Raw genomic sequence first — 11,795 nt, forward strand, 5'->3', positions numbered from 1 at the left:
GGAGCTTCCGTGGGGATGTGAGAGGGGACACGGTGACGATAAAGCTTCTGTGGGGGTGTGGAGAGGGGACACAATGACGGAGCTTCTGGAAGAAAACAAACTGAGACGGGATGGTGACACTCTCTGGGTGTGGCTCGACTCTGAGACTCAGGGTGGAAGAATGCCTGAGATTGTGTGGGCTTGGGATACTGTTTTATTGGGCTGTGTTAGGTGTGTGTGTGTGGGGGTCAGATCGCTATCACAGGGAAGATGTGAGATGCAGGCACGGTAAGGAATGTGGGAGAAACCCTATCTCAAATAAAATAAAGTGAAAAGAGAGTTGGTGGACTTTTACCCAGAGAGCCTTGCTGTGGATTGCATCCTCTGCATCTGGGGCTCATGAAGCCATATGCTGTGGCTACTGGAGGATTCTCAGGGCTTCTGTCCACTTGTTGGTGACGGGTCTCTGTGCCTCAGTGACTTCATTTGGAGTGGACAGCCTTTTTACTCGTGGCTACTTTATCATATGTCTGTTGGCCTCCCCCAGGTAGCATTTTGTGTGTGCTTGTCATCAGAAGGTGATCATAATAACGCGGTACCTTAATCTTCACAACACCCCTAGTGGAAAACTCACTTCTCATTCCCAAGAGAAGAACCCGAGAGTCACGTGGGTGAAGGAAGTGATCTAGAAGAAATGTGTACCCTGAGTGTTGTCCTCCAAGACAGAAACTTTGACTGTTTAGGAAGTCATTTTACTACTTTGTGCCTGAGTTCTGAAATCTGACTTTGCAAGCACACACACACACACACACACACGTGTGTGTGTGTGTGTGTGTGTGTGTGTGTGTGAGAGAGAGAGAGAGAGAGAGAGAGAGAGAGAGAGAGAGAGAGAGAGAGAGAGTTTGTATGCACCAGTGACGTGCACGTGTGAGACCCTTGGGCAAGCAGACCGTTGCGGAATTCTGATTGGGCTGTCCTGTGTGGAGCATTAGTTCTAACGGGGTGCCGAGAACGTAAAGTTCCTGATTATTTTGCAGTGCTTGGGGTTTTCATATCTTCTATTGTACTTAGCACAAAGCTGGTTTGGGGTATTATAAGAGGGTATCTGACAACATCCAGATTAATATACCTCTGTAGACCTGATGGTTCATTCAAAAGGCGAATAGAATCCTATAAAATAGTTTGTACAAATCCTCACATTGCATAGATGCAAGAAGAATACAAAAACAAGAATTCTGAGCCCCAGATGGCAATATAACAGCCAGGTTTATTGAGTATTTGTATCAGACATTACTTTCAACTCTGTATGTATAGTCACTTACATATTCATAAAGATAACTATAAGGATGGGTTTTCTTCCCTGCTTTTACAAATGGGAGAAGACCACTAAGTAGGGTTGGTGAAACAGCTCAGGTAAAGCACCTGCCATCAAAAGTGAAGGCTGGAGTTTGATCCCTGCGACCCACGTGGCACAAGGGGAGAACTGACTTCTGCAAGTTGTTCTTGGACCTCTGCCCATGTGCCACGCATGCACACCCATGCACGTATACATGCACACAAAATAAGTAAATAAAAATGTAATTAAAATACATGCACGAAGTTCTCAAGGAACGGGTACAAATTTTATATTAATAAAAAGCAATGTGAAATGTTTTGATCCCATAGCCAGTAGTAGTGGAGCCAGGATTCGAACTGTGCAGCCTGGCCTGGTAGCACAAAGGAGCTGACATTGTCAACAGTACCAGCCCCACGTCAAGTGCGTTGCAGGGTTGTCCCACTGAGCCACAGTAACACTAATGAAGTGTTTACCATCACTCCCCCAGGCTAAGAGGCAGACCACCATCTCCTCAAGGCCAGTCTTCCCAAGAAGACTTGGTGACTTGCGGTGACTCCAGCACGAGGATGTCTGTGGTAAGCTCAACACCAACGTTACGGAATTAGTATCTGAGGCTTTAGAATGATGAGCACCAAGTGTTTGTGTTTGCTGAAATACTTCACTATTTTATTTTATTATTTTTTAAACTTTTTTAAAAATATTTATTTATTTATTATGTATAGAGCTAGCCAGAAGAGGGCACAAGACCTCATTACAGATGGTTGTGGGCCACCATGTGGTTGCTGGGAATTGAACTCAGGACCTTTGGAAGAGCAGGCAATGCTCTTAACCACTGAGCCGTCTCTCCAGTCCCTCCTTCACTATTTTAAATAGGAAGTGGCCTAGATGACTAGATCAAGAATACTTTCAAGACTAGATCAGGACATAGTAAGGAAAGCTAAAGGCTTTCAAGACTTCCAGCCATACAAACCTGAAGCTGCAATGCACTTGTCTGGCTTGCTCACGTCCCAGGGTTCATCCCTACCCAGTACCTCTTTCTCAAGGGGCACAGAAGGAGCCTTATCTGAATGCACTAAGAAGGGGGCTGCCAGGCTGTGGTTGCTGCTATCTTCCACTCCCCGCTCAGTCCGGGCTGGTGGCTTCCTCAGCGGAGAACAGAAGCTCACTTGTTTACCGTGATCTGGGCAGAGCGCTTCGCTTTTAATGTATCAGAAGTGGAACACCAAGCCCTCTCAGAACATTCAGAGAGCGATAACCAGGATGGGTTCCCAGGAAAGGTCAGGGACAGTGATGAGATGGACCCACGAATTCTCCGTCCTAACTGTGTAAACTTGAGGAACTCATCCTTTGAGGGCTTTTTTCTTCTTTCTGTGTGGCGTCGACAACTGTCTCCATTACAAACTTTGGAGAATTCAATGAGCTGTAACAGAAAAACACACGTACACAGTAAGCGTTAATAGCAGGTCTGAGTGTGGGTATTGTCACCGTTACTGTGACTAGAGCTGCTGATTTGATGCCACAGAAAAGCATTATTGTTTTACTCGCTTCTTGTGGAGTGTGTGTGTGTCTGTGTGGTGCCTTAGGAGGATGTCCCATGTCCTGCTCTGGCGCCATCCACTTTATTCCCTTGAGACAGAGAGTTGCACTGAACCTAGAGCTAGGGTGGCAGTCTGCAAACCCCAGAGATCCTTCTGCCTCAGCCCAGTTTCACTGGGGCTACAGAAGTGCAGGTCATCACAGGTTTTTTACACACTAGGCTTTTTATTTTATTTATTTTTTTTAATTGGGCGCAATAAATTAAAAGGATTGGGGTTCAGGTTCTCGCTGTGCATGCGAAGCAAGTGCTCTCATTCAGTCTTTTCTTGTGATAACATCGGAGTGCTGGTCCCCTCGGCTTCTTAGGGCCATAGGAAAACTACTGGGTGCCCTTGGAAGAGTTTACAGCTGGGAAAACCGAGCGAGAGGCTAGTGGGTAGAAGTTGCAGAGGAAGACCCAGCCACGGAGACAAAAGAGAGACCTCAAGAAGAGAAACTACGCTCAGGAAATGCAACAGGAGCTTGCACTCCGCGGGTCCTCATCGGGATGGGATTAATTTACTTTCCAGAGCTGACCGTGCGTCACCCAGCCCCGCGGGGCGGCTTGCTGCCCCCTCCCCGAGCCCTGCTCCCTGCCACACCCCGCCCGGCTCGCGATTGGTCGGCTCGGCCCGGGGCTGTCGCACATTGGCGCTTGCTGGCCCGGGCCACGGAGTTTAAAGAGGGGGCGGGGGCGCCCTGCCCAGCCGCGCTGCTGTCCCCGCCGGACGCACCTGTCTTCGCGGCAGAGCTAGCAGCATCTCCCGCTCCACCTCGAGTGTCCCGAGCCAACGGCTCGCCAGGGCGGCAGGGAAAGCCTAGGGCAGGCCTTGTCCTGGCCGGCGCAGTGGGCACAGTCCGCGAGGGTCGAGCCACGTGAACGTCGCTGTTGCCACCATGGTAGCCACATGCCTGCAGGTGGTGGGCTTCGTCACGAGCTTCGTGGGTTGGATCGGCATCATCGTCACCACGTCTACCAATGACTGGGTGGTGACCTGCAGCTACACCATCCCCACCTGCCGAAAAATGGACGAATTGGGCTCCAAGGGGCTGTGGGCCGACTGCGTCATGGCCACTGGTCTCTACCACTGCAAGCCCCTCGTGGACATCCTCATCCTCCCGGGTAAGGACCCTGAGCTTGAAGCAGCTCCCAGAGGCAGGCTGGGGCAGAAATGGGGATTTTTTGACAGGGTTCTCAGAAGTTTGGGGACTGTAGAGACCTCTAGGTACAGTTTTGACATCTTCAATCCCACCTTGTAGGAGAATTAGCCCTGAACAACCACCTGTCGGCTTCAGTTTCTTAATCGGGAACATGGGATAATAAAGGCAATTTAGCCACTGGTAACACTGGCTAATGGCTTTGAGAATTTAATGAATCCAGTCCTATACGCATGGTAGGAACTCACTCTTGTTAATTCCCATTGCTTCTGTCATCCCAGGTTTCCAAGCTAATCTACCAAAGATCCTAAAGCCTGGCCCTGGCCTTCCCTGATGGGCTTCTGATGAGAGTCAGTCTAGAGATCTGAGGAGGAAAGCACACAGTGTGAGCTCTTTCACACTGGTGCCTGAGAAAGTATCTGCTGAGCTTCTGAGACTGTATGGGACTCAGCCAGCCCCGAGAGGTTAAGCTCACCTTCAAGGACTCTTTGGATTGGCCAGATTAGTGAATCTCGGGTGTTTATCTCAGGTCTCAAGGCCTGACACCACCCATATCCTTTGCCCGGGGGTCCCTTAAAAGGGCTGCATTATCACCCCTCCCCTGCTAGAGCGGCATCCTTCCTCCAAGCGGGCTGCTGGGTATTGAGAAGAACCAGCACCCCGAGAGAGGGACAGTCCACCAGACAAAGGCGGTGCTGAGGGTCACTCCAGGGCTTGCACCCGTATCTCTGGGTGTGTGTGGGAGGGTTAATGAGCCTCTGAGATACTGGGTGAGGGAGCTTGGGAGGGCACATTCTCCTTTGGGTCCTATGGGAAAGATGACTTGGGAGGTTGTCAGCACCACTTGTAGGTTCCTGCTAGAAACCTGTCATGCCTTGTGGCTTTACTGTCACCTAGATGAGGCTGCCTCTGGCCTTCGATGATGTTTGTATTTAAGGGCATAGCCAGGTCTTAAGATGAGAAGAAATCAGCCCTAAAGTTACTGGTCTGAGAGTAGCTGAATTTGTGCCTTCTCCAGACCATTGGGCTTTCCAGAGACCCTGTGCTCCCAGTTACCCCCTCTTTTCCAGACAGGGCATCTGGGACTCACCTCCCTCTGCCCAGCTCACTTACTGCTAACTTCTTGTTCTTATCCCAGGATGCGATATTGGAAATTGAACCCGGGGCTTTTTTCATGTTAGGCAAAGTCTCTGCAGAGTGAGCTATACCCACACCTCCATTACATTTTAAGTTCTCTTTGCATTTGCTTGTGGTCCAGACCTTGCCTCTACCACATAGTAGGGGGCACAGTGCACATCAGCTCCGCCTTTCAGTGCCCTTTTCTCCATCTGGACATTTGGAAGGATAGGGTTAGGGAATCCTGGTGTGGACTCAGCCTCAGTTAATGCGGCTTTGATAGACATGGGTCAGACTTCAGGACCCAGCTCTCAGAATCCGGGTTACCCAGGACAGATTGCTAACCCCAGTAGACCCTAGTAGGTCTTCTTTAAAGAATTTAAATAAAACCAACCACTTGTCTTTCAAGATTGCTTGCAGGACTCAGTGAGACGAGAAACGAAGGTCCCCTTTGAAGTAGGAGATGATCTAGAAAGGGCAACGTCATTGGCGGTAGAGATTTCTGACTGATGTATAAAATCCCTTTGTTTCCTCCCCCTGAAATTACATTTCCTGAGCATCCACTGCCAAATGGCTTGTTTTCAGAGCACACAGGCCATGCTGGGGGCAGGGCGTATATGGTGTGGAAAAGTTGAATTGTCCTGTGCTTCCTTACCTTACCAACTGGGTGGGGTAGGGGCTCTGTCTCTGAGTTCTGATTCCAGACATGGCTCTGGGACTGCAGCTCACGGACAGCCTTGTGCCATAAATTTCAGAGCATCGGTTTGAGTTGACTGCTGCCTTTGTGTGGGCCCTGGCTCTTCTCCCAGGCTCTTCTGATGGGGGGGGGCGGGCCTCAGACTTCTGGGGCTCCTCCTGGGACACCTGACGGATTATCTCATTCTTACGACGATGGGCAGTATTGGAAGAGAGCCCATGTGGCGCACCTTGCTAAGGGGCAGTGTTGGCTCTTCATGTTGGCACAAAGGGAGGTTGGCCGGATCTGACATGAGGTCGTGGTCCAGGGAAAGGGTCAGTTCTTGGCTTTGCCGATAACTCAGCCTCCCTCAGGCCACTATCTCTGCCTAAGCAAATGAAACAAAACAGACAACAGACGTTTGTAAACACAAGGCTTTTATTTTTAAAGTGGGGGGAATGCTTTGATGGGGAACAATGAACGATGTAAAAGGGAAACAGTAAACCTGCATCTGTGGAGCTCTTGGTCTCTGTCCAGCTTGTTTGTAACGTTGTTCATATCATAGTCTGTGTCCTCATAAAGCTCTCACTTAGCGTTCTTATTTGACAGCGGAGAGTGGATGCCTTTGCTCTACATCTCTTTCTCAACCTTTTCCTTCATTGATAGCTCTGTCACTGTTATGGGGCATGAAGACCAAGGCAGGTGTCTACAGGAATCCCCAGGACTGGAAAGACGTCTTTTAAGCATTGGCAGACCCATGGAGAAACATGCCCAGGCATCACTGATAAAGCAGGAACTGGAAGTTGATCATCTAAGGGGATAGGAGCCATGAGGACAGCAGCCTTTGGGGAGGAGCGAGAGAGGGGATGTTGTAGTGTTAGGACAAAATCGTGCGGCACACGGAAGTGAGCAGTACCGCACTGGGCTGAGTGTGAGTGTAATGCCAGCACTGGGAAGGCTGACGCGGGAGGATCAGAGATTGAGAATTGTCCAGACAATGGAGAGTTCCTGTCCTGAAAAAACAAAAACAACAAAAAACAAAAAAACTATTGCATCGGCCCAGAACAATAATATCAGTAATATCTGCTGCCCATTTTCTCAGTGCTTAGCGTAGACTATTTTCTTTTTATTTTATTTTTTAGTTATTGAAAAAAAATTTCCGCCTCCTCCCACACCTCGCCCCCTCCCCCAATCACCTCCCCCTTCCCTCCCCCCACTCCATTCCCCCTCCCTCTCGAGAATGAAGAGCAGTCCACTATTTTCTAAAGACTCTTTGAACTGTGAATTTTATTGCCAGTGGAGTTCTATTAGGAAGGTGGGGGGCCTTTGTTATCATCACTCTGGCCGACAAGCAAGTCAGAGGCAGTAAGTCACTGTCTCGCTACGGTTCCATAGGCAGACAGTGTCACAGTAGACGAGTCAACAACCCGTCATCAGAGGTGAGCTTCTGAGCATTTGAGTTTCTGGATGAATCTTTAATTAGGTGTTATAATGATGCAAGTAAATCTTGATGGCTCCCCCGTGGCCGAGTGGTCTGCGCCCTCGTCTGCTCTGTTACTCTTGCTCTCTCACTGCTGTTAGCGCCGAGTTCCTTTAAAAGTAGGAGGTGCGGGGTGATCTTGGACAACGTTGATCACATTTTAAATCTTAGAGGAGACCAGAAGAAGGAAGGTGGTGTTGAATTCCTGAGAGGTGGGACTCAGGAGTAAGAGACCCCGCCCCGCGCCGGGGTCTAACGCGCCCTCTCTGTTTTCTCCTTCCCAGGCTACGTGCAGGCTTGTAGAGCTCTCATGATTGCTGCTTCCGTTCTGGGTCTGCCAGCCATCTTGCTGCTGTTGACGGTTCTTCCCTGCATCCGAATGGGCCACGAGCCTGGAGTGGCCAAGTACAGGCGAGCCCAGCTGGCAGGTGTGCTCCTCATCTTGCTGGGTAAGCTTTCCCTCAGGCTCCCCAACTCCAGTGAATGTGAGCTCAGGTCTTGCAGTTGCTACGTCAAGAGAAATGCGAAAGAAGTCACGAGAACATACCAGACAATAGACACCCACAATCTGTGTCCTTTCGGTCATATTCCAGAGGAATTTAGACAGGACTCTGGTTACATCTTGTGAGAAGAGTTGGGAGGTTAACAAGGAAAATTTGAAGAAAGGAGTTTGTGTGGTGATTCTCTAAGCAGACTCTACAGCAGAACCCCTTTAGAATGACTTGTTCACACCTCATAGCAAATCAATTAAACTGGAATTTTCTGGGGATCAGTTCAGGAAAGATACACACACACACACACACACACACACACACACACACACACACACACACACATATATATTAGGAGGCTTCCAGGGTGATTCTCACTGCAGTAAGAAACGAGAGCCTCATTAATAAATAACAAAAAGGGCAGGGAAAGAGGAGCACAAAGGAAAAGGGGTGGGGCATGGCAGACCAGTAGGTAATGGATGAGTATTTTGTTTAATAGGTGTTCATTAATCAAGAATAGCAGGCACTGTGGTAGGCTCTGGGGACCCCGATGAAGAAAAGGGTGTGTAGAGATACTCCAGGATATGGAGTCTGGGGAGGTCACCTTAAAATGACTTGTACGCAGTATACAGGGAAGACAGCAGCTAAGTCTCTCTGGAGGGGTTTCCCAGAGCACAGGGATCCAGAGAGTTGAAGAAAAGCTGACAGGTCATGGGGTGGAGGAAGGAACCATCTACACTGGGGAAGTGGTTCGTGCTCATTCAGTTTTGTTGATCATACCTGTACGTAGGAGCTTGGTCTAACTTCCTGCCGAGGGTCTTGTCCCCTGTACTACCAAAGGAAATGCTGGCAAGAAGCACGTGTGTAATCTTAGCCCTTGCAGGAGGACCCCAAGTTCAAGGTCATTCTCCTGGCTAATGAAGCTAGCCTGGGATACATAAGACTCATTGGGATACATGAGATACACTGTCTCAAAAACTAGCTCTCTTTTCTTACACATAAGAGTTCCAGAATACCTCCAAGTGAGACAGCATGCTTGAGCAGCTGCAGAGCAGTCTACAAGCAGGAGAGAAACAAGCAAAGTGTATAGATACGAATTGTGGTTTTGCTTTGCTTTGTTTCTGGTTTTTGAGTGGTGGGGAAGCAATGTGTAATTTGAAACTTCCCAGATGAATTATCTCTTCTCTCCTCTCCTCTCCTCCCCTCCCCCTCCCTCCCTCTCTCCCTCCCTCCCTCCCTTCCTCCTTCCCTTCTTTCTTTTTTTGGAGATAGAGCTTATATAGCCCAGGCTGTCCTGGAAGTTGCTCTGTAGGCCAGGCCTGCCTTGAACTCAGAGATCCACCTGCCTCTGCCTTTCAAGTACTGGGATAAAGGTGTGCACCACTATACAGAGGCCACTTGGTTCTCACCTTCCACCGTGGGAACCTGGAGAGGAAACCCTTGTCAGCCCCTTTGCCCACTAAGCCATCTCACTGGCCCAAGGTTTTCTTTATCTTTTGAAGGTGTCTTGGTACAGGAAGACAGTTTGTTTGATAGCTGAGCAAAGTGCGATGGGGCTGGAGAGAGGATGTGCATCTGTCTGGCCCCGTTTGTCTGTCTCCATTCAATCTGTGGGTGAAAAGAAAGCCGAGCCCAAGGAAGCATCATGGGAATGGATGGAGGGCCATGGTAGTCTGGGTCTAGCCTCATCTTGATACTGCCTGCCCCTCCTCTTACTGCTGTCAGATTTATTTCTCAGCAGGTCTCCACTGACCCTCGGTTTTCATGTTGTCTTGACTGGACGGAGCTGGCTCTGGACTGTGCCATCTGCCGATATCCTTTCTGTATTCTCACTCCCAGCCACAAGACCCTTGCTTTCCCGCCGCAGGGATGGGCGGGGGGTGGAGGGGGGCAGAGTGTGAAGGCGTCTTTGTGTGTAGCTGAGTTGTTTTCTGCCACTCGTCACTCTCTGGGGAGAAGTTGGTCCTGGGCCCATGCTCAGTCCTGGGGGAGGGGGAGTCACTGATGACACCCCAGCCGAAGTATGGCTGCTAGCATGAAGTAGTTCTGGAGCTGGGGTGGGGGTGGGGCTGGAAAGGGGCAGTGCCAGCCAGTCCTGCTCAGAAACGGAACGTGAATTCAGTTCTTTCTGGTCCTGAGAGTCTCTGACTATTTTTCCGAAGGCTTGAAAGAAAGCCTGCCTGCTGGCCAGCTGTGTCTTTTTAAGTCTGAGTGGGGAGGAATAGGAGCTTGATTCTGTGGCTTCTTAAGCCAGAGGCAATGTTCTAAGAGCAACAGATGGCTCACAGCTAGGGAAGAGTGGAGGAGAACCCAGCATCTCAACTTTTAAGGCCCAAGGCCCTAGGACCTGACGCTTTTCACCTTGTGTGCTGGAGTCAAACCAGCTGTACTGAATCAGGACGCCACAGCCTCCAGGCAGTGTCCAAGAGGGCCACTGTGGTCTCTGCACAGCCAGGCTTCCTTCTCAGCTTAGTAAGAACGGCGCAAGGAAGTGTGGGACACACTTAGCATGGCATCTGGCGCACAGTAGGTCATGGTTGCCGTGATTATGCCTTGATGTTGGCATGTTTGAGTTCTGCAGGGGTCATGTCCACGCACACAGCTGGAGAGGAGAGGTACGGTTTTTCACTTCCAGAGACATTTCCCTGCATCCTTAGAAATTGGAATGTGGGGACCCACAGGGGTGATGGTCACTGTTCCCATCACGAAGGAACCCTGACTCCTTGTTCTGATTCAGTTCATTCTTTTCTCACTGGGGCGTGGAAAGCCCTTCAGCTGGACGTCTCTCAGGGAGTGGGCAGGGAGGAACCGGTGCTCGGCTTCCTCAGGGACTTCTGCCTTCTTTTCTTTTCCCCTTTACACATCTGGGCCTGGTGGCTTTATTTATGGTGGAAAAAGTTGTTTCAGCTGCAAGCTTTCGGGTTAGCGGCGGCCTGTACTAGAGTCAAGGGTGTGGACGAGTGTGAGATGGCCTGCAGATTTCCTACAGGGAGAGGGGATCCTTGCCTTTGGAAAGAGAGAGGTTCTTAATCCAGGCAGAGGAGAACAGACTTATTTACTGTCTACATATATTTAGACCCTTGTCTAAATAAAAATTCCTCTAGGTAGTGGGAATCATGGGACATCTCAGGAGGGCAGCAACTCCGATGTGAACAGAAGACCCTAAATGCTGTGTGAGCCCTTTCTGTGATTTTTCTTTTTGGAAAAAACAAGTTCCTGGATATGTGGCATAGTGTACAGCTTCAAACCCTAGCAACACATGCATGGCAATAAATATGAATAAAATTAAGTGTGACAGATAACTGCGAGAGTTGTTTTAGAATGCTGTAGGAAAACGTAGACAATGACGCATACAGTGAAAACGACGGGAAAAATGTCAGTGCTGAGAGCTGGCCAGGAAAGTAATGGACTTGAATATTCCATTGACTCAATGACAGCGGCAAACGCTAGGTTTTCCTGATGGCCACTGTGTGGGAGGAGCTTTGGGAAGCAATGGGTGAGAAAAGAGAAACTCAGGCTTCTCTAGGTCCATGTGGGAAAAGAACAACAGCTATGACTCCACAGCGCCCTGGGAAATATTACCTGTCCCTCTACATTCCCCTCAGTCCCAAGTGTAGGCTTCAAACTTCCTCTCCCCGTGTAGTTCAGCTAGGCTTCCCGGTCATCCTCAACTTCCCAACCCCGACACCCTAGTCCGTAGATGACTCTGGTGACAATCTCAGCCTACCAAGGAGGATGTGGTCAGAACAACTCGAGCAGTTAACAGAGCTTTACAGAGCCCCTTGGGTGCCTAGTGTAGCTGCAGCAGGGCCTGATACACAAGCTCACATCATGGAAGAAGAGACGCTGGTCTGGGGACTCCCCACATTCCTAGTCTTCTTCTTTTTCTGTTTTTCTCTCGTTTGTTACCTAAAAATTCAGACACATCTGCATTAATTTTATTTAACTTCCTTGAACCTTTTTTTCTGTGTGTGTGTGTGCGTG

The 11,795-nt window shown here is 49.5% G+C and overlaps 1 protein-coding gene across 1 annotated transcript in view; it reads left to right on the forward strand.

Moving 5' to 3' along the window:
* Positions 1 to 3,591: 3,591 nt before the first annotated feature.
* Cldn11 (claudin 11) overlaps positions 3,592 to 11,795 on the forward strand; it is a 14,139-nt gene continuing 5,935 nt past the window's right edge. Inside the window, exons 1-2 of the mRNA XM_005371679.2 lie at positions 3,592 to 4,013; positions 7,605 to 7,769. Of these exons, the coding sequence (XP_005371736.1) occupies positions 3,788 to 4,013; positions 7,605 to 7,769 (391 nt within the window). The 5' untranslated portion in view covers positions 3,592 to 3,787. The remainder of the gene's footprint in view (positions 4,014 to 7,604; positions 7,770 to 11,795) is intronic.

The sequence above is a fragment of the Microtus ochrogaster genome, unplaced genomic scaffold (assembly GCF_000317375.1).
Source record: "Microtus ochrogaster isolate Prairie Vole_2 unplaced genomic scaffold, MicOch1.0 UNK120, whole genome shotgun sequence".
NCBI lineage: Eukaryota > Metazoa > Chordata > Mammalia > Rodentia > Cricetidae > Microtus > Microtus ochrogaster.